The sequence below is a fragment of the Pectinophora gossypiella genome, chromosome 5, assembly GCF_024362695.1.
Source record: "Pectinophora gossypiella chromosome 5, ilPecGoss1.1, whole genome shotgun sequence".
Classification (NCBI taxonomy): domain Eukaryota; kingdom Metazoa; phylum Arthropoda; class Insecta; order Lepidoptera; family Gelechiidae; genus Pectinophora; species Pectinophora gossypiella.
Window position 1 is genome coordinate 14,911,568 of NC_065408.1, and position 24,656 is coordinate 14,936,223.

Below are 24,656 nucleotides of genomic sequence, written 5' to 3' on the forward strand. Positions count from 1 at the left end.
TGGTCCAGTGGTTGAGCGTTGTGCTCACGTTGTGATCCGGAGGTCCCGGGTTCGAATCCCGGTGGGGACAAATCACCCAAATCACTTTGTGATCCCTAGTTTGGTTAGGACATTACAGGCTGATCACCTGATTGTCCAAAATTAAGATGATCCGTGCTTCGAAAGGCGCGTTAAGTCGTTGGTCCCGGTTACTACTTACTGATGTAAGTACGTAGACGTTACATGAGCCATGTCAGGGGCCTATGGCGGCTCAATAATAGCCCTGACACCAGGGTTTATGAGGTTGGTAATCCATCTCACAAACCACACGACAGAAGAAGAAGAAGATGATGATGTGATCCAGCCGGTATCGGCTACGACTGCTTCAACTCCGACGTTCATATGGTCGCATGTAGCCAATCTTGTCCCAATCTTTCCCAAACATTATTCAGGGTGTTAGTGACATGGTAACGAAAACTTTGAGGGATGATACCGCCATTATTCCGAATTGACATTAAGTGGAATTTTCCGTCGCAAAAGTATGGAACTGAAAATAATAAATACTGAAATTTTCATGAATTTTCCGACAGGAAATTCCACTTGATATCAACTCAGAATCAAAGTAATAAGTCAGACATTTTATCACGTTTTTCTATTACGTCACGGTGTGCTTCTACAAGCTCCATCGTAATTTCGTGTTTTGACGTTTAGTAAAAAGCAACTGATTTCACCAGTTGGAAACCAGCCTATTATTTACTGTCCGACATTACATCGTCCTAATGCTCCACAGTCCTATGTTGATGTTCCTAAACTTTTACTATCGTAATGTGAACTATCCTATAACTCAATAAACCTAATTTCAATAGAGAGCCTGCTTTATATAAGTAGCGCGGTAACTAAACGATTAATTAGCGAACTGAAATATACGGTTGGAATAGTAATTAATTGAACAGAGTGGCTGTTGTTTTATAGTATTGTAATGTAATGAATAACAGCCTCCGTGGTCTAGTGGTTAGAGCGTTAGGCTCACGATCTGGAGGTCCGGGTTCGATTCCCGATGGGGACATTGTCGAAATCACTTTGTGAGACTGTCCTTTGTTTGGTAAGGACTTTTCAGGCTTGAATCACCTGATTGTCCGAAAAAGTAAGATGATTCCGTGCTTCGGAGGGCACGTTAAGCCGTCGGTCCCGGCTATTAGCGGTAAAAAAACACCTCCACCAACCCGCAGTGGAGCAGCGTGGTGGAGTATGCTCCATACCCCCTCCGGTTGATTGAGGGGAGGCCTGTGCCCAGCAGTGGGACGTATATAGGCAGTTTATGTTTTTATGTTAATGTAATGAATGTAAATTGGTATTAGTTTGAATTTTCATATTGTGGCTTGGCAACTAACGGTCGAGAAACAGCGGATCTCTAGCATGTTGTGCGATTACATAAACGGCCTATATACGTCCCACTGCTGGGCACAGGCCTCCCCTCAATAAACCGGAGGGGGGTACGGAGCATACTCCACCACGCTGCTCCAATGCGGGTTGGTGGAGGTGTTTTTACGGCTAATAGCCGGGACCAACGGCTTAGCGTGCCCTCTGAAGCACGGAACCATCTTACTTTTTCGGACAATCAGGTGATTCAAGCCTGAAAAGTCCTTACCAAACAAAGGACAGTCTCACAAAGTGATTTCGACAATGTCCCCATCGGGAATCGAACCCGGACCTCCAGATCGTGAGCCTAACGCTCTAACCACTAGACCACGGAGGCTGTTGTGCGATTATTTGACATTATTACATAACATAACATTTTATGATGTTCCACTGCTAGGTATACATAGGCCCTTTGTCATTGTGACCTATATTGACGCCAACCCACCAACACGAAGTGGAGGTGTAGGGGAGTATGCTCGATACCCCCGCCGGTTGATTAAGGGGAAGCCTGTAACCAGCCGTGGGAAGTATATAGGCTCTTTCTAATATTCCTCTGAAGTAACACAAATTATATTTTTACCAGACTTGTTTAGCCAAGAGTATCTATTGATGGTTTTTGTGCATACATACATACATAAACTCATGCCTATTTCCCACCGGAATAAGCAAGGACTACGGAATTCCATTTGCTTCGATCCTGACACACTTCTCTTGCTTTAACCACATTCATCAATCGTTTCATACACACGCGCCGGTTCAGAGTAGATCGTACTGAACTTTTTCTAAGGACATCTCCAATTTGGTCAATGTACGTCCTTCTAGGTCTTCCTCTGCCAGCCCTACCAACAACCTTCGTAATATACAGCTTTCGTAATCCTGTTATCCTTCATCCATGTTTTTTGTAGGGTATTATTTTTCTTTTAAAGGTACTTAAATGTATAAGATGTCGTAGTCTACTTTCTTAAGATTTTTTTTCTTTTTCCCCTAAGGGATAGAATAATATGAACAATCACGTCTAAAAGCTGTTCAACCTTGTATCTTTAATGTTATTTAATTTGTAAGACTTTTACTAACATTCACGATTATTTTCCTTAAAACTTAAGTACTTCACTTTGTCAGCCAAATTGAAATTGTAATCCACTTACTTTGTTTACTCTCACAAATTGTATAAGAGGATTGAGTTAGACTCAATAAATTATGCTAGTTGACAATGTTATCGTCAAATGACGTTTTCAAGGTTTTTACTTTTGTGTGCGATCTTCTTCTATCGTGTCGGTTGTGAGGTGGATTACCAACCTCATCAACCCGCCAACCCGGTTATTATCGATCCGCCGAAGGCCGCTGACATGGCTGATGTAGCGACTACGTACTTACATCATTACCAGCCGGGACCAACGGCTTAACGTGCCTTTAGAAGCACGGATCATCTTACTTTCGGACAATCGGGTGATCAGCCTGCAATATTCTAACCATACCAGCAGGACTAACATGCACAACGTGATAAAATTATCGATCGGTTCAATAAATTTTGTCGAAATCGATAAGTTTGTTTTCTTCCCTAACATGCGTGCTATGTGATTTTGTTCGTATTATGACACAACGACATGATTTATTTGGATTCCCTTATTAGCACCAATCGACAGAACAGAATCGATAAAATGACTGTGACAGTTTTTTTTATTAGGTATACAATGTTTTAAGTTTACGCGGTTATTTTCATACTTGCAACAGTGTCGAAATATCGGGAGTCTCATATCCCTATTTCAAACGCGGTCAGAACCCGTTATTATGTGTTTTTTTTTTATCATGTTGCGCATGATAACCCTACAGGACTCACAAAGTGATTTTTGTGATATGTCCCCACCAGGATTCGAACTTGGTGTGTGCAATAAAGAATAGTGAATAGTGTGAATAGTGAACAGTGTAGTAGTTGAAAAGTGTATATTCAACTTTATATAGTATACATTAATTTAAATCTTTCATTAATTAAAATATAAACAGTATCAGAGGTTAATATAGTTTTTATGGTGTATAAGATACATATTTGTTGTGCTATAAATGACCTGATTGACGTCACAATGTAAAAACGCGCCTAGCATCGGAAATACCGCAAAGTTACGACGGTATACATACAGAGATGGGCTTTTTATACAGAAGAGAATGTTGTATAAAATTTTCCATTAGTATTTTATCAACATATACGTCAATGGTATTTTTCATTGATAGTTTTTTTTTTTGACGAGACTTATTGTAGATTTGCCGCAGATGGCATTAACTATTTGGCCGGACAAATGGGGAGCGCTGAAGGCTCTCACCCGGTACAACGTTTAAAACAACAGGCCTGAGGGTGCCCAGTTGGGCGCGAACCTCCACTCAGGCCGTCGTCTGAGAGGGGAAATATTTGAAAGAATTAATCGATCCTTCATTTGATAGTAAAGTCATAAAAATAGTAATAAAGGGAAGCCGTGGTAGTCCAGTTGGTAGAACGCTATCCTCTCACTTTGAGGTCTCAGGTTTGAATCCCAGCACAGGCCTAAGCCAATGTGTACGTCGAGTTTGTTTGGATCATAAACGATTGTCGCCCGAGGAAACCCACATTCCCGAGAAATGTATTTTCGGAAGTATGTGACCTAACCTGTATTGGGCTGGTCCCTTCCCGGGTTTGGAAAGTCAGACAGGCAGTCGCTTCTGTAAAAAATCGGTCCTGCCAAATCCCTGGACCCTGCGAAGTGTGGCACGGAATTCGTGTCTCCCACAAATACATCATCGACTACGAATACATCCTTTAATGGCCCCGATTCCTGCAGACACCTCCTAATTTTACTTTAAGTTATACCTGTCATTTTCTTATCCGCCAAAAAGGAAAGGGACGGATGATTGACAGCTCTTTTAGAAAGAATGAGTAAATGAATGAATAACCCGGACGAATCAAAAAGGTATCTCGCTGGTATGCAAACCGTTTGACATGTGCTGTCAACATAATTCTGTCGGGTTATTGGCCAATGTAAAATTTTTAGACGGTTGTTTTAGATTTGTGCTTAAAATTGACGTGTGTTCCATAAATTTTTATGATTGTCGATTACCCGTCATAACATGAACAGCCTTTATACGTCCCACTACTGTATTGCATGCACTGTATTCTATATAATTTTATTTTTTGTACACGGGATAACAAAGAAAGACAATACTACAAGAATTGAGGCAAAAGGGACAACTTATTTCTAACAAATAATTTCAACCACAACACCTGTTATAAGACAAAGGGAATGCAAAATGTACAGAGAAATACGCGACTTAATCTTTTATCGTTCAGTTTAGTGATGTATTATTTCGCAACTCGTCTACTCTATTATACAATCGATACAATATTTATAAATGTAGTGCTGTTAATACTCGCGTAATGGAATTTTCCTTGGTAGAATACTACTGTTTGTTTTGATTGAAAAAAACTACTTCATATCGTATGTGTGAAGTGGCTATAACGTCTACCCTACTACGGCTGAATTTCGGCCGTGAATTTATATTAAAAAAAAATAGCCTCACGCTTGTATCCTCAGAGGGGTAGACAGAGGTATATTGTACACACACACACTCCGGAATGATTCAATTTTTTCCCTATCATCATCTCCCTAGTGTTATTTCGCGTTCACGGAGTCCGCTTACCTAATCTCAAGACTTAACAGGTCCGGTTTTTTACAGAATTGGCTGCCTGTCTGACCTTCCAACCCGTCTTCACCAGATATATAAATGTTGTTTGCACCGCGGATCGAACTCCGAAGCGATTAGTCTGAAACTAAAGACCCAAAATTGCTAATGTACAATTACATTAATTGTAATGTGTAAAAAACATAAAAATAAGTTATTAGTAAGATACGAAAGTTGTTTATTGCATTATGCTGAACCAAGTCTCATTTTATTCTTTCACTTGCCTAACGTATTATGTAAACTTGTTTTTATTCCACGTGCCTATAAAATCTTTTTATTACCTGTAATTAATTAACTAACGAACGAACGAGATTGGCAAAAGATGAATAATTAACAATAGGTGAGTAAATTAAAATTAGAATTGTAGTATACTTAAAATTATGTAAAAATAATACAAATAATTAATGTTTTGTTATTTTCGTATTATAACAAGTTTCTATACTATGCTTATATTTTAATTTAACCTGTTTAACGTACATAATTTTATTTCAAATTAACCTTAAACCAGAAATGGCGTCATCTAGAAACTTTTATTTACGTAAACAATTTCTCAATTACCCTTAATTACATTAATCATACACAGATCAATTACCTATTTCATTATAGACTAATTTAAAAATAAAAGACAATTATTTGTGTATCGTCTATAACTTTATCTACTTTTACAATATAAACATTTGACATAGTCATTATGGTCTAATAGCCAGACACAGGTTTTGCAATACGATTTACCTTTATCTAATCTAATCTAGCCTACAACATCCCACTGCTAGGCAAAGGACTACCCTTCCTCTTTCCATTTTTCGCGGTCCTGTGCGTACTCCGGCCAGTCCCTCCGGCAAACGTCCAAGTCGTCACACCCTGAGCGGTGGGCACAGATGATCACGCAATGATGCTCCTGATCTCCTCCAAACTCCCGACTCCTTTAAATCTCCTAGTCCATATGATAGACTCTGATGTGACAAAACCGAATTTCGATTTGAAGATGCGGTTACACGAGGAGCAATAGTGCCGAGTTGAAAGTATAGTTGTAGGAGAGCTTAGGTAGAGCTTTCTGGATACGACATTTCACATCTAAGGGTCTTATTTTTGAATCGCTTGCTTTCAACTCGTGTGCGAAATAATTATGTACCTGTCTCATCTTGCAAATGACAAGTTCTCATGTGCTATGTGAAATGGGTATAAATTTTCGAAAGTGGTTTTGTTGAATGCGAGCGATTAAAAAATTAGGCCCCTGCACGCGCAACGTGATAAAATTATCGATGTGAAATCGATAAGTTTGTTTTTTCCCTAAAATGGGTGCCACGTGATTTTGTTCGTATTTTGACAGAACGACATGACTTATTTGGGTTTACATATTAGCACCAATCGACAATACGACATAATTATATCGTCAAACACGGTAAAATGACCATAACAACATTTTATCTCGTTGCGTATGTTAGCCCTACTGGACAGAATAATACCTAGTAGAACGACCTCTGTGGTCCAGTCGTTGAGCGTTGTGCTCACGATCCGAGGTCCCGGGTTCGATTCCCGGTGGGGACATATCACAAAAAAAACTGTGGTCCCTAGTTTGGTTAGGGCATTACAGGCTGATCACCTGATTGTGAGAAAAAAAAATTATGACATTGCGCATGTTAGCCCTACAGGTCTTCCAAACGCGACAGTGTATGTCATTGCCAAAATAATATCTAAGCAATATGGCTGCCTATACTACTGTAAAACCCATCACCGTTTGTAGCGTGTCATCGTTAATTACATTTTATTGATTTGGGCATTTTGAGGTCACTCGAAGGAGGCCTGGAATGAAATAAGGAGACGGCCTAATAGAAAAAAAATAACACTACACATAGGACGGTAACACTCCGCCCCGCACCAATTCATATCTGGCGGTGACCGCACCCCCTCTGGGTCTTTTTAGTCCTAAATGGCCGAAAGCCACTGAGGAGTAAGGGAGAGCGCACGGACTGTTTGTCTCACTCGTACCATTATATACAGGGTGTTAGTGACATCGTAACGAAAACTTTGGGTAACGATTCTGAGTTGATATCAAGTGGAATTTTCCGTCGGAAAAATATGGAACGGAAAATAATTAAAAAAAAAAACACTAAATATTTCATGAATTTTCGACGGGAAAATCCACTTGATATCAACTCAGAATCATGGTCTGAATCATGCCCCTCAGTATTGGTTACGACGCAACTAACACCTTGTATATACCTATTTTTGAAACTAATTACCCGTTAATTAGATACGCTACATATGAAATGTTTCTTGTTTATATCTACAAGTTACATTATAAGTAATAATCTAATAATGTACAAGTAACTTAGATACTATAATTACATGATGTGGGATTTCCTAATCGCCTACTATTTATCGGTATGATAGAGCATAATGTTTTTATTATAAAAAATATATAATTTGGTACTTCTTTTCCAAATAACACATCATCACAAGCAAACTGTTTTTTTTTTTTTTTTGTTAGAATCTTTCAATATCATATTTAAATCTTTATTCTAAGGATGGTGTAATCATGGTGAAGAAAAGATGTTATTATACACTCGACTTAACAGAGCGTTAATATACACTCTGACAGTCTAGAGTCAGTGATTACATGATATGTTTCCGTCACTCCACGAAACTTGATATTCTTATATTACAAACGATTGTCATAATATACCTCATTTTTTTTAATCGGCAATATTCTCAAATAGCCTATAAATTACTCAGATGCACGAAGGGTAAAAAAATGGCAATTTACCCAGAGTACCGGATAGATTGTCCATCTATGGATTACAGACTTATTTTATTTTATTTAATTATGTGTTAAATTGAGGTAAATAAGTACGCCACGGTTTTCTAATAGTTTACCGTATAATTAATAATAGGCATATCTAGTAAGTACTTAAAACGTTTGCATTATCATTAACACACTTTCTTTTAAAACCTCTGTCGGAGTATTACCTACTCGCGTATCATCTCCAAAGCAATACGTTACGAAATATTCGTAAGTAACTTTCGAAGTTGCGACATTCAATCGATTTTACGTCCCACGTAAAAGGTGCCTAAATTGAAACATATGTGTAAGACAAGGAAAAAAAAACCTAAGAAGTGGATTCGGCCTTCAGAAATTAGATAAATAAGAAAAATCTGACTGGGTTGTGTAGCTATTCTTCCTTGCCTGCCTAATCTCGGAGCAAATTAAACAAACAAATAAAATATTGTTTTCCCGAAGACTGTGTGTCACTTAAGAAAATTATCCAACCTGTAGGCTCTGCACGGTAACCGCGCCGCGCGCGGCGCGAATTATATCGAGGCCTTCGACCAATAGCCGTTTGACGTCCACCTACGTAGATAGCATTCGTATCGCTTATTGGTCAAAGCGCTCAATATAATTCGCGCCGGTTGTCATACAGACTCGACTAATCGATTTTCATTATAAAGCAAGGTCGATGAAAGTGCGGCGAAGATTATTAGTCGATTGATAGACGCCATCTTTCAACTTTATTAGGCAGACTACTACGAAAATTATATAATTTTTATATCAACTTTTGAGGCTGTGCTAAGGCCTTTATATTCCTGTAATAGGTATATAGGTACAGTCTATGTGTTTTCGGACATATGTGACCTAACCTGCAGGAGTGTAGGTGATTGGGCTCGTTTTGCCGTCGGTTAAAGGTCAGATAGGCAGTCGCTTCTGTGAAGGTAAGCGGACCCTGTGAAAAATTGGACAACATAGCATAGCATACTAACAGGGCATAGATAGATAAATACAGTCTATAGAATAATATTATATCTACTTTTACGTACTAGATATAATTATTTTTGTCGTATATGAAAGCGGAGAATGGAAAGATTTTCGAATGAGCTCCTATATTGTCTATTGACCTTCATAAGATGTCTGTAACAGCATCCTTGTTTAGGTGACATAGCAAAATGAACAGCATAAAGCAAAAAAATATACCGTTTGGTTTAACGGTATAGAAAACCTGTATATTCGTAATTTATATTTAAAAAATATATTTCTCACATAAAACAATGAACCAACAACCGTTACACAATTAAAAACATGGTCAATGTCAAGGCCAGAAAACAAAAGATTATTGAAAAAACTAAACTAAAAAGTGTACCACTCTTTTGTTTCTTTTTCATTTGTTTTTTTACATAATAAATAATGCATAAATAAAAATTAATATTTTCGCCTACTCCAAAACGCGCGAACAGACGTTCGAACTTCAAATTCTCACTTGAGTTGAGTTTGAGCCATACTTATTATTAACATTCTTTTCATTATACTTTTTAGGTCAAGTACCACTTACTTATATCACTAGTAAGTATTTTGTCGATAAAAAAGCACGCTGCATTATAGGTTCGAGGAAACAAGGGCGCGTTCAATGCGATCCTGTAAATAAACTTGTTATTCTTACATCACAGCTCATTCACCACGCCAGTTCACTTCAGATCGTTTCTAGGCTATAAAAAGCTGATTAGAAACTAATATTTCCAACACACTTGCTCGTAAACTAGCTCTTATTGCATCGCTTTTAGGTGCATCCTATTGAAACACCCGTGCTGTAATGACATTATCGCACTAGTGCAGTTTAATCAGATACTGTTTTTTTTTTTCTAATCCCACCACGCCCGTACACTTCAGATCGCTTCTAGGTTATATAAAGAAATTTGTTTCAAACGAATATTTTTTTTTATTATTTATTAGGAAATGAGAGAGTAAAAGGAATACCAGTGAAAGGTTTTTGCGATACACTTTGAACGCAACCGTTTTCGGTCTATACATATAGAATCTTGTTTGGAACGAATATTGTGAAAGGAATTATCCTTAACATAACATAAAACCCATGTAATAGGGTGCGAGCCTATTTCTGGAAACCACGTGATTGAAGAAACGTGAATTCAATCTCATAAAGTCGAATTCAATGGTTACACTACACGCGTTCTCAATGCTAATTATATTTGTACTTGTGTAATCAGAGTCAATACTTGTAAATGTTTTTTTTTTCTCTAGCCAAGCCTATCCCACTGATGGCAAAGGCCTCCCCTCTTCTCTTTCAGAGCCCCTAAAAATCTTATTTGAATAAAACTAGTTACAAATGACTTTCGTTAATAAGAAAGGAAACAGCTTTGGTGGACTTTAGACGCACTCAAAAATACTGACGTCAAATTTGGTTGCTTGTGTAAGTGGAATGAAAGTGAACGTGGAATGTATCTCTTGGCACTAGACTGATACTGAAATATGTGCGTTTGTAGTTATTGAAACATACCTATAATATAGGCAACCGTTCCGGATATGCCCACCTGTTTTGCTTTATTTTGTCGCCATGAGATGGATTACCAACATCACCAGGTGTCAGGTCTGTCATTGAGCTGCCAAAGGACTACGTATTTACAAGGGCTTAACATGGCTTCCGAAGGACGGATCATGTGATCAACCAAACTGGGGATCGATCACATAGTCATTTTTGTAATGTGACCACATCGTGAGCCCAGGCTCAATAGCTCTGACCCTATCCTTGATAAGGGTTGATGAGTTCAGTTTTCGACCTCACAACCGTGACAAGAGAAAAGCCGCAAACCCGACAAATGTTTGTATACAATAATTAAAAAAAATTTTAATTATGTAAGATTACATCTGGTAATCACACGCATCTGAACAATATAGCCGAGAGATGAGCAATAACGCGTCATGGCTCGCAAAGATTTTCCAAGTTGCGCAATGGACCACTTTCTAAAGTATTCTAAACTGTCGGTCAGTCGGCCATGTGGCGTAATCTAGTGTTTATTTATGCTGGGTACATCCGTAGGAGGGTGGGTAAATGGTAGGAAGGTTGGCGACGTTGGTTTGAGACGCTTGCCGCGTGACCCATTTTTTTAACTTATGTAATCTCAAGTTCACGTCGTGTCTTATAGGGAAGCCAAGGAATTGGCCTTTGATAGACTGGAATGGAAAATGCTACACCGACAAGAGCGTGGCTCTTAAATTGATGATGATGATGAATCTCAAGCTAAGAAAATGGCTGTCGAGCTAAACGGAGAAGAAAACTTCCAGAAGACGATCGACGTAAAAAATGTTAACAGGAGTATTTAAGGGTAAGGTAACTTAAAAAGAGAAAATTTAAATCGAAAAGAATTCTGACTCGGACGGGATTTGAACCCGTAGCTCTTGGTAAGCCAGAACGAGCATATTAACCATTACACCACCACCGGGAGAATTCTGCATGGATAGGAGGAGAACCTGGTGGAGTAATGGTTAACACGCTCGTCCTGGCTTGCCAAGAGCTGCGGGTTCAAGTCCCGTCCGAGTCAGATTTTTTTCGATTCAAATTTTATCTTTATAAGTTACCTTACCCTTAATAATTGTACATATTTTTTATTTAATGCTTTATAACCATCTACCTACTAAAAATGCTAAAACTCTAAATATCTTTAAAAAGGCAATAAAAGCCCACATTCTTAAACATTTTTAATGTTTTTTTCGTAGTGTGGATGTTGTGTTGGTAGTGGATAGAACATTAAAGTGTCAACGCATAGTAGACAGGTATAGAACATAGGTACCTACTTATATTCCAATCGACTTAATAAAACATTTTATAGATTTATGTAAGGTGTTCCATGTCTGCTCAGGCTGAAGTATACTTAAATAATAATGTATCGAAATTGAGATGTGTAACTAATAAGCAGGTTTCTTTTAATTTGTAATTAGTATAGTAAGTCTCGAATGTTATTTAAGTACCTACCTACCTACTTCTTTTTGTAGTTCAATTAGTCAAACTCCAATGTTGTTTAAAACTACTCATATGTTTCTCAGTAAGCGAATCAAATGTATTCTTTTGAGAAATAAAGAGAGATCATATTTTATTTTTACTAAATACATGTGTGTTATTTTTACTAAGTATCTTCTTCTATCGTGTGGGTTGTTAGGTGGAGTACAAACCTCATCAACCCTGGTGTCAGGGTTATTTCTGAGCCCCCAAAGGCCCCTGACATGGCTCATGTAACGACTACTTACTTCCGTCAGTAAGTAGTAACCGGGACCAACGGCTTAACGTGCCTTCCGAAGCACGGATCATCTTACTTTTGGACAATCTGGTGATCAGCCAGTAATGTCCTAACCAAACTAGGGACCACGAAGTAATTTTTGTGAAATATCCCCACCGGGAATCGAACCCGGCACCTCCGGATCGTGAACCCAACGCCCCACCACTGGATCGCGGAGGTCGTTAATAAAGTATCTAAAACCTTACATAATTGGAAGTCTGGAACTGGTTCCGATTTCAAATGATACAAAACATGTGTTTAAAAGTATACAATTAGTTCTGTAATATAATTGAACATAAAAAGTATAACAATATATATTTTTAATGTGTCACTTAACCCGTTTATAAATGTGTTTTGACAAAAAAGGTGAGAAACAAAAGCCAGCTGAAAAAGTATTAGATTGTTTCTTGAGTCTTTAGCACTTAATTAGTACACGTTAATGGGCGATAAGTGTCGAGTAACTAAGCGGTGGTGTTCACAATCTGGTTACGTAAACGCACGCGTTACGGGTTTTTAATGTGGACTGTGTGTCTTCACAGACCTGGGAGTGACCTGTGAATATCGGAAACTCATTAGCAATTACGGCACCTTAACTAGCGGCTCGCTATGAGCGTTTTGAAATATATAGTACAGCAATTAGCTCCGTCAATATGCTTAATACGAAACTTGGACACAATAAAGTACACATATTTTCTATTTTAACGTAATTATTAAATAATACGATACTTGATGAGCGGGACAACCGTCAAAACGGCAATAGGCTACTAGACAAACTAGTCAAATAAGATACTTTTTACGAAACGTCAAAATGAAAGTTTTCTTGGGAGTTTGTATGGAAATATAGTCCTGTGACGTCATCAATGCCGTCAAACGTCGTACTCGTTGTTACTCAATTCATAAATAGAATTCGAAAATAAATCGAAAAGTAAAATGAGATTGATTTCTGATCATCTTAGACTGGCTTCTATTTCTAGATTAGCATTTTATAATTTATCTTTGACCCAGTCAAATACCCTATAATAGAGTATCATTAGTTTATCTTACTTCACGTGTCTGCTTACTTACGTTTTATAGAGTGTTTCACACCACGAGCAAGAGTAGTATATGAATTTCCATAGTCTCTGCTTACCACAGTGGGAAATATGTATTGATATGTATTGCATGTAACTAACGCCACGAGCGATGTGGAATACTCACGGATTGAACCGCGAAAGCTTTTTAATAATAAACTACTATGTCATTACATTACGATCTATTTGGACTTCTTTTTAAAGGTGTGTAATAAAGGTGTGCATCAGTTATGTTTCTCATTCGTGACCGTACAGATAATGCATCAATATGATTTAGTCGAGTCATCTGTCCGCAAAAGTTACAAGACGTCATAAAATTCACATTAACCGTACATAAAAAGTATTCCCCGAAATAACTCCACAAGAAACTACATTTGCGCAAAAAACAATATTGAAGATTGGATCCGTACTGACAATCAAGTTGTTTTGGTCGGCATTCGGCAATGTTGCGGTCGCCATGATTGAAAATTATAACCAGCTCCGCCACTCGTAACCGCTCGTTTTTGCGGCTTATGAAACTGCCAACAAAAAATCTTATTGCAAAAACGTTTTTACCATTAGAAATAATGCTAATAGAACAAAACTCGCATGCCCATACGAATAGGCCTCACTTCACCAAGTTGAATGGGGGTGTAGTGTACTCCACACTTCATCAATCTAACCCGTCATTCCATCAATAATCGTCAATCATTGCTTTTCCAAATACAAAGATTGCTAATTTCCATGTTCATCAAATATTCGATTTGGAAATGTTCACGCGGAAATAAAAACAAAATAACAACGTATTCACGAGTAGTTCTGAATTCAAATTCTGATACGCGAACAATCTAATGATGAACATGCGTTTGAATTCGGAAATGCGATGATTTAAAAATAGAACTATTTTTATAACTTTTTTTTTTGAGGTACGACTTTAATTTCATTATCCCAAAAAGGCCTTTGCATAGAAACTATCTATAAATATTGGTGCGTATATGCATGCATGTCTTAATAATAATACTGCATTGCTAGCGAGTGCAGATGTTGGCAAACCACCAATAACATGTTGACAAGCCGGATTTATCGCTGACCTTTGAACTTGCTCTAACTCTTAAGTTTTGTGTCTTGTAGTATAAGAAATAATAATAATAATCATCATCATCTCCCTAGAATTATCCCATTTTTCACAGAGTCCCCTTACCCAACCTGAAGATTTGACAGGTCCGATTTTATACAGAAGCGACTGCCTGTCTGACCTTCCAACCCGCGAAGGGAAAACCAGTTTATAACAGGTTAGGTCACACCCCTGAAAATGCATTTCTCGGCAATGTGGATTTTCTCACGATGTTTTCCTTCACCGTTAAGCACGTGATAATCATTTATGATCCAAACACGAATTCGATAACAAATTCGACAATCATTGGTTTAGGCCTGTATTGGATTCGAACCTACGACCTCAAAATAAGAGGCAAGCGTTCTACCAACTGGGCTACCACGGCTTATTTTTGTATAAAAAGATGACACGATTATTATTATCATTACTTTATCATCATCATCATCATCTCCCTAGCGTTAGGGTCCGATAACTTCTTTGTTGGGAATTTTACTAACTTATAAAACAAAAAAACAAGCAAGTATGTGTGTGTGTGTGTGTGTGTGTGTATGTTGTCCTTATCTCTGTATTTTGTGTCCATTGTCCTGAATAAAGTATTTTATCTATCTATGTAAGCTATTAAATCCGTCATGAAACTAAGTATTATGTCATAGTAAATACCTTTTTTTTTTTTGTGAAAGTGGGTCTGTCTAGTTCGCTTGCCAATTTTCCAAGCCCTATCTCTGGTATGTCAGGTTACATAAAGTCACTATAGATTTTCCTGCTTTGACCCGTCAAGTGGTTTGCCTAGATTTAAGTACTATAGAATATTCTAGAAACACCAATCTAGGAAGTCTTGATAAAAGGTATGCTGCTTTGAACTATTACGTCTCGCGAAGGTACCTAATCAACCTGTATACCACACGTAACTTGTCTAAAGATTCTACAATTCATATATAAAATTAGGCCTGTAATGCCTAATGGGCGAGCAGAGCCACAAATAAAGACAACTTACAGCCACTGTTGGCACAAATTCCTAAGGTGGATATGATGAACAAAATGCTAATCTCAATTTTCACGGTAGAAAGCTAAAAATTTGTAGGTAAGTACTAAGTATACGGACTATTTGGGTATTTTTTTCAAGTATCATTTTTTTTTATATCTGCCCCCAACCCCTTTAAAGAAGGGATGAAATGTTATTATGGGACTTTTCGCACTGTTCAATATAGGAAGCTAAAAATTGGTACATAAGGAATGGGGAACCGCGTTACCCTGAATTTAACGCGAGCAAAGCCGCGGGCAAAACTAAATAGATTATAATTGTGACCCAATGTTACGTGAAACTGCCTTGTCACATACGCTGGCTTCTAGAGGTTTCTTTCTTGTGAAGTCTCCGTTACATAAACTTAAGCTGATAACAGGAATTTACGCTAAATATTGCCAACTGGCATAAGCCACTACTTGTCTTAACAGCATTTCCTTTGCAAGATGAATGACGACATAAAATCCTGTTTCTAGTACTTAATAGGTGTTTTCTCGAAAGTTTTGTAAGAGGGGAAAAACAAGGCTAATGTCACTTCGATATTTAAGTTTTCGAATCCATGTTTGGATCTTTAATGTAAAAGAAAACGTCGTGACGAGACCCACATACTCGAGAAATGGTTGGTTTTCTCTTCGGGTTGGAAGGTCAGACAGGCAGTCGCTTCTATAAAAAACAGGACCTGGCAAATCTCAGCTTAGGTATGCATACCTCGTGCAAAACAGGATAACGCTAGAGAGATTCACCTCGCTTTAGTATACGAGTACAGGGTGTTAGTGACATCGTAACGAAAACTTTGAGGGATGATACAAACCATGTTTCTGAGTTGATATCAAGTTGAATTTTCCGCCGCAAAAGTATGGAACTGAAGATAATTTAAAAAAACAAAAAAATTCATGTATTTTCCGACACGAATTTCCATTTGATATCAACTCAGTATCATGGTCTGAATCATCCCCCTCAGTATTCGTTACGATGTCACTAACATTCTGTATACACCTTACAAATCCTGGAATACGTGTATTCCTTATTATCAATTAGTTGGGGATCAAAGTGTGAATCTCATCCAAAGGAACTCTAAATAGCAACAAAGTACATAATAATATTACGATTACGGGGTCGCACGTTTGACATCACGAGATATCTTTCCGTAAATATTCCATTTTTTCTTACATATAAAGATAAAAGTAAGAAATAACTGATAGCATTGCATGATGATATTGACATTGGCACTGTAATTGTTTACCAGACCTCAGAATCGCACCATACGTGACCCTCGGGTGATTCACAATGGACCTTATGACGGAAGGTTACCAACCACTTTAATAACACGTGATTTTCTTTTCTTGGTAATCGCCTTGAACTTGTAATCTTCAGTACTCGTATGATATGATTACTTTAATAGCTCATACATGCTGAAGCATTTATTAGATAACATTCGTACACGCATATACATAAAATCAGAGGTAAGCAGAGACTATGAAATTCCATTTGCTTCGATCCCCTGACGTACTTCTCTTGCTTCCTCCACATTCATCAATCGTTTCATACACGCAAAAATGACATTGGTTTCAGCACTTTAATACATTTCAATGTCTTGTCAATTTTAAAAAAATCTTCCTTTTTTTGGGATTTCGATTAAGCCGCTAAGTTGTCATGGCTCATGTAACGTCTCCACGTACTTAAGTAAATAGTAGACGGAACCGGCTGCTTAACAAGCCCTCTGAAGCACAGATTATCTTACTGTCAGACAATCGTGTTATCAGCCTGCAATGATAACACACTGTGATCTAGGGATTGTAAAGTGTCTTGAATTTTTCGTGAAATATGTTCCCATCGGAATTCAAACCCGAGACCGCCGGTTCGTGAGTCCAATGCACAACCACTGGGAGCAGTTTTACAAACCGCATTGGAGCAGCGTGGTGGAGTATGCTCTATTCCCCCTCCGGTTGATTGAGAGGAGGCATGTTCCCAGCAGTGGGACGTATATAGGTTGTTTATGTATGTATATGCTCTTGTCAGTGTAACGTTCTCCATTCTTGTCAATCAAAGGCCATTTCTTTGTCTTCCTTATAAGACACGACGTTCGCCTTCTCTTTAAAATGTTCCATGTAAGCTCACAATTTAAAAATTTCTTTTTTTTTCTTTCCAGCTTTATCGAGCAAGACAAAGTGTCCGGCTTCTGGACGTGGATGTTCGTCCTCTCGAAGCTGCCGGAGCTGGGCGACACGGTGTTCATAGTGCTGCGCAAGAAACCCCTCATCTTCCTGCACTGGTACCACCACATCACCGTGCTGCTGTACACCTGGTACTCCTTCACCGAGTACACCTCCTCCGCGCGCTGGTTCGTCGTCATGAACTACTGCGTCCACAGGTATGGCCATCATTATTATGTACAGTCATGAGCAATAACAATATACCCACTTTAGAACCCTGTCGCACATGTTTGATATTTAATGAAACGGTTTAATTTGTCAAAAAAGTTAATGTGACATGGTTTCAAAGTGTATACATATTAGTACTCGTGATCGTACCTTTTTCCCAAAAGAAAATAATGAAAAATTTTATCCTATTTCTCGCGGTCCGACGGAAGAACGAAGTAAGCCGCCTTTATCTCGGTTAGCGAGTACCCGCTAAGTAGATTGAACCGACCGAAAAAGCTTACTTTAGAAAATATTTTTTTCCTTTTCATTTCAGAAAAACCTTCGCTAAATCATGTAATACGCACCTGTATTTTTTGTTGCGTAATAATAACGTATCTAAGACGGAGTGAAGCAGCGATTCCTAAAGTAGTTTCCGCGGAATCTATTGGTTTTGAGTGTCAGTTTTGTGCGAAAGATACATAATATATCTTTCGTATATTTCATGCTAGGCGATGTTCTATATCTCTGACCTGCGGGCTTAGCACCGTAAGCGCGCGACTCTTTCTCGCCTCCGTCACCCGTCACTCTCTCATAGTACAGCACAGAAAAAGACATGATCTCTATCGCGGCGAGAAAGAGTTGCGTGTTTACGGCGCTAAGCCCGCTGCTGTCATTAAAATCGTATTACGTTTACGAGTTTATGGCGATAGGCTCCTCCTCCATTAATCATGGGACACTCAGCGCTTATCGCTATCGGCGAGCTATCGGCCCACTAGGGTCGATTAATTCTTTCACATATAATCCCATCAGACAACGCCCTGAGGCGAGGTTCGCGTCCAACTGGGCACCCTCTGACCATTTGTCCTGCCAAGTAGTTAATGCCATCTGCGGCAAATCAACAATAAGACATGTCAAAAAGGGCTACCAATCTGCCTGCCTGCTTCAGGGATATAGGCGCCATGCCAAATGATGATGTGATTATGTTACGTTTAAGAGGTGTAAGTTGGTGTGTGTCAAAATCGGCACGATTCAATGAGCAAACACAAAAAAGTATCACTTTAGTGCTAGAGTAAGGCATGCATGTCATAGATAATTAGGTCACAACATAACATTACAGGCTAACGAACCACGCCCGGTTTAGCACAATAACCAACTGAACGCTAATTATAAGTACAAATGAATCATTTGTACCGGGTGGATTGACTACTACTACTAGGGAATACTACTAGGGGGTATTAGTAGGGAATGCAATCTCGACTCGAGAACGTAAATTCGAGATCCCGTGGGATTGGAAATATCAATCCCGCGAGATCCCAAATTTTTTTGGAAATCGTCTAGTTAATAAGAATATATTATAAACATTTGCAAAGTACAAAAACAAACTTAAAAAGTTTTACCGTGCACTGCAGATTCGTCGATTATCATAACAGATTAACAATTATGACAATAACAAGATGACTTAAGATGTGTTTAAAGTTTCCAGAAGATTTTCCCAAAACCAGATTTATCAGTAAATATCCGTATATACACAAACAATAATTGCCGGACCACTAATTGGCGATAACAAAAATAGATATTTGAATACATTGCTGTTGTCATTGTTTGCTCTGCTCAAGTGATGGTCAAGGGCATTTACGAATAATAAATTGTTACAACACCTGTTCAGGTATGTTGAAAGGTACAAAACGGACAAATAATACGTTTTTGCTGAACGTATTATACCTGACCGAACCAAATTGCACCAACGAGTTATTAATTAATATAAAGTGCAGTTTTCCCTAACACAGTTGGCTCGACCATTATAGACGGCGATACGGCTCATCACCTATCACATTGGTCCAACAGGAAGCTCGGTGAGGTGCTAGTTATTAAATAACTTGTAATGTATACCCTCATTGATTTAAAAGATGTGTTGCTGTTGCAGTTTCTTGTCATTTCTTCTCCTCAGCCATAACATCTTGCGAAATGACACAAATTCAAAAATGTTATCCCTGATAATTAGTTCAGAACTTAGTTCATCCCGCTATGAATGTACCTCTGACTACCCCAATTGTGATGTTATAAGCTTATGTTTATGTTATTATAGCTGAGAATACTCCAGGCTTCCAGACTTCAAGTAAATGCCCAAAATTATGACCTAAACCAGAAAACATTCATGAATTTCATATTCATCCTACAAAGACGAAAAATTGTTGAAGTTTCAAAGACATTCTTAAGCCCTGAGGATTACAAACTAAGACAAAATAGGTACTTATTTGAATTCTTAATATTTGTGGTTTGTTTGATAGCTCAGAAAAAAGGTCAGAAAGAAATTACTTATTAGGGATTACTCGAATTATTACGTGACTTATTGTAGATTTTCCAAAAATGGCATGAACTACTTGGTAGGACAAATGGGGAGCGCTGAGGGCTCTCATCTGGTACAACATTTAAGACAACAGGAGAGTGCCCAGTTGGGCGCGAACCTCGGTTCAGGGCGTCGTCTGAGAGGAAAATATTTAAAAAAGTATTAATCGACTCTAGCGGGTCAATAACGATAAGCGCTGAATGAGGGAAATTGTCGACCACGCCGGCGGGGTCGGTATCATTGCGAATTACGGGCGTGAGATTATGTATGTATTTTATACCTAATCTTCTTCTATCGTGTGGATTGTGAGGTGGATTACCAACCCCATCAACTCTGATGTCAGGGTTACTATTGAGCCGCGTAAGGCCCCTGACATGACCCAGCTAACGATTACTATCTTACATCAGTAAGAGTAACCGGGACCAACGACTTTACGTGCCATCCGAAGCACGGATCATCTTCATCGGTTCATCTATACCTAATAAGTATTACAATGAATCTAGTAAATGGTTCCCGTCCCCCTTTATAGGATTTATTTCTTTGCACAAAGACAGAGACGCAGACAAAAGATTTCGTATAAGATAGGTTACCCTTTGTAAGTATAAGACCCGAATGTAATTTCACATAAACCTACCCCTTGGGGTATAATGTCTTTAATTTCTGAGTATTCTACGCACGTACGCGACGTAGGAGAGAGGATGAATTTTAGATGTTATTTTACTAGCACAGGAGAGTTATATGGGTGACTTCAATTCGCGTATATGTAAAGAATTCCTTTCTGATTTGCGTCTTTTGCGTAAACAAGAACGCCGAATAAAATCAGAACCAATCATCCGAATTTTTGAAAATAGAAGAAATATTAGTAGTATAACATAACCTAGGGAGTAAGCAGTTGAATAGTATACTTATATAAACACTTATATACATCCACGCCTCGTCAGGTATGTTGAAGTCCCACGTAATAAGGGGCGAGCATCTTATTAACGGCCTCTGTGGTCCAGTGGTTGAGCGTTGGTCTCACGATCCGGAAGCCCCGGGTTCGAATCCCGGCGGGGACATACAACAAAAATCACTTTGTAATTCCTAGTTTGGTTAGGACATTACAGGCTGATCGCCTGATTGTCCGACAGTAAGATGATCCGTGCTTCGGAAGGCACGTTAAGCTATTGTATGATGTATGTAGTCGTTACATGAGCCATGTCAGAGCCATGCCTTTGGCGACTCAATAATAAAACCGGGTAACAACTGACACCGGGTTGATGAGGTCGGTAATCCACCTTATAACCCACACGATAAGAACACAATTCATGTAATCACGTGATAACAATTATGACTATTCATAATTTCATGATTCATGATTTGTGCCGGTGTACCTATGTACATAATAAAATAAAATAAATCACAAAACCCCTCACAGATGGTGTATTCTGGAAACAGCACTTTTGTGTTTATTATCTAAAAAGTGAAAGGGTACTACAGTGTAATGTAGGTACAATCAGAAATCAGATCCATTTATTCTTGTTGAAGGTGGTTGGTGGTGGTTGGTGGTTGTAACATTTTCGAATTTACGTCATTTCTCAAGGTGTTATGGCTGAGAAGAAATGACAAGAAACTGCAACAGCAACACATCTTTTAAATCAATGAGGGTATACAATTTGTAGTTTCCTTTAAAAAAAGTTAAGACATTAAACACTCTTAAAGATGTTAGTAATTCGTTGTTTTAAAGTTACATTACAAGTTAAAAAGAAAGTCAAATTGTCCTTTTTACTTATTTGAAATTAGGCGTTTTGAATGTCGGAAGGACCCATTTTCGTGTACCGTTAAAAGCTTATTATTTATAACGATAGCAATCGAAACAGAAAACTTCGAAAGGCCATTCCAGACGTTCATGCTGGCGCCATTTACTATCACCGATACTCATAGTCACGATATTATTGTGCTTTTCGATCAATAGTACAACATGAGGGTAACTGAACGGAAGCGGAAGGAACCGAAGTGTTCTATTCAAACAGCTGTCAAGTTCAATGCCCTTTACGGGCCCTTGACCCGCCTGAACCACGCTAGAGTGTATTTATCGATACATAACATAAGCTCGCGCACGACTATATCCCAATTGGGGTAGTCAGAGGTACAACTATCGCAAGATGACCTAAGTACTCGCACCTCACCGAGCTTTCTGTTAAACCAACGTTATAGGTAGCGAGCCGTATCGCCGTCTATAATGGTCGAGCCAACTGTGTTAGTGAAAACTGCACTTAAATTCTTCTTCTTATCGTGTGGGTTGTGAGGTGGAATACCAGCCTCATCAATATGATTGAGCCGCCAAAGGCCCCTGACATGGCTCATATAACGATTACTCACTTACATCGGTAAATAGTAACCGGGACCAACGGCTTAACGCGCCTTCCGAAGCACGTATCATCTTACTTTCGGACAATCAGTTAATGTCAAGCCTGTAATGTCGTAACTAGGGATAACAAAGTGATTGTTGTGAGATGTCCCCACCGGGATTCGAACCCGGGGCCTCCGGATTGTGAGTCCAACGCTCAACCACTGGACCACAGAGGCCGTTGCACTTAAATTAATAAGTCATTGGCGCAAGCCCCGTACCGGGGTTTGAATCGGCGCCGGTGCACCACAGGACCACAGTGACTACCTTCTATTTTTTTTCCATATATGGGTCGTTCTTCTTTTTTATCGACAATAAATATTTTAAAACATCATATAAAGATGTGTCTGTAGAGGACTATTTAGTGGTTCTCTTTATCTTGGTAACATACTTTTCTTTGCAGGCGCATTCCAAAAAATATTGTGACAGAGTGGCCCTTTTCATCGGAGACAGCATTTCAATTTACCACTCTGTCACATAATTTTGTGAAAAACGATCAAGCTACGTTAATAACTAATTGAGGAACCGATTAGTATTTTGGATTTTGAGTATAATAAGATAACTATATTTTTGGACAATCAAAACATGAAATAAAATTCTAAAACATAACTTATCAGAAGCAGAACGAAGGACAGATCATTGTCGATAAAAAAGAAGAACAACCCATATGTCGCTGTATTATTGCGTGATACTTACGAGTATACCTAGTGTTAGCCACGAAACGAATTGATCGGTTCCGAAACAACTACTTCATTGCTTATACCATGTTAAATTTGACAGCTGTCAGAACATCATTTGATATATCTTCCGTCTGATTTCGGCTTTAACCTGTATACCACCGAATCCCAAAATGGGTACCTCATAACCCCTAGGTTCCGTTAGAAAAACGGGGTTCTGCGAAATTTCTTTCTTTGCATTTAAAGTTACAGATATACATAAATTCACGCCTATTTCCCACCGGTGTAAGCTTGCTTCCTCCACATTCATCAGTCGTTAAAAACAACTAATGTGTTGCATGAAAAGTTAAAGTGTTTCACCTTTGAAATATTTCTAATATAAGGTCGTTCAGTTTTATTTAAATTACAGTGTTTTTAGCAAACTAAACCAAACCATGTACCAAGTAATTACAAAAAATACTTGGTATTTGGTATCGGGTTCCATAAAATGAAGGGTGTTCCGTTATCTTAAAAGATTGGGAACCACTTTTTAACAATTTAATCGCGCTATGTTAGCGCTCGGTCTGCGATTGTTGAAGTTAAGCAACTTTCGCAAAGGCCGACCGGCCTTTTTTAGGATGGGTGACCGCAAAAAAAAGTTTTCATCTCGAGATCCTCCGTGCTTCGGAAGGCACGTTAAGCCGTTGGTCCCTGTTGCATTAGCTGTCGTTAATAACCATCAATCCGCACTGGGCCCGCGTGATGGTTTAAGGTCCGTTCTCCCTATCCATACATAGGGAAGGCCCATGCCCCAGCTGTGGGGACGTAATGGGCTGATGATGATGATGTTAGCGGAGTATAAACTTTAGTTATTGGGTAGTAGAGTCAATGAAGGGTTGACAAATGTGATAGAGTAGTTATGAAGGATTTTGCACGTCATGTGACCGGCCGTAAACAAAAACCCGATTGTTCGAGTTCATTACTCTATGTTTAAATTACTAACTTACAATATTATAATTATTCTAATATACAGAGGGTAAAGCCCCTTATGTAAATTCACAACAATTTCGATAACATTTTGTAAGTAGATATAAGTAAACCACATGTTTAAAACTTGTAATTTCCAAACATTTTATGCCATAATGGATGATTCTATTTCGTTTTGTATGGAAATATTACTGATAACATCTATTAGCAACTTTGTTATCTCTCTCTCTATTTAAGAGCTGCGCTCTTGTCGGTGGAGTAATCGCCATTCCTCTCTTCTTCCCGCCAAAACCTTCACCTCTCGATACGACACGACCTGCACCTTCTCTTTTATTTGTTTCATAAATGTTATCCTAGGTCTACCCCTTCCTCTCTTCCCTTCAATAACACTAACATCCCTTCATTAACTTTGTTATACCACGGTTGAAAACGTTTTTATTTAGTACCCACAATTCGTTAGTACCCAAAATTATTAATTCTTTTATTGAAATAAGCATGGCAATAAAGATGTAGAGATGTAGTGTTCTTAAGAAAGGAAAAAATGCTTTCGAAATCTTAAAGACTTAAACGG

At 38.4% G+C, this 24,656-nt stretch overlaps 1 protein-coding gene across 1 annotated transcript in view; it reads left to right on the forward strand.

The window, feature by feature from the left end:
• LOC126367077 (elongation of very long chain fatty acids protein 6) overlaps nucleotides 1-24,656 on the forward strand; it is a 92,317-nt gene that overhangs the window by 52,610 nt on the left and 15,051 nt on the right. Inside the window, exon 3 of the mRNA XM_050010479.1 lies at nucleotides 17,496-17,717. Coding sequence (XP_049866436.1) covers nucleotides 17,496-17,717 — 222 coding nt within the window. The remainder of the gene's footprint in view (nucleotides 1-17,495; nucleotides 17,718-24,656) is intronic.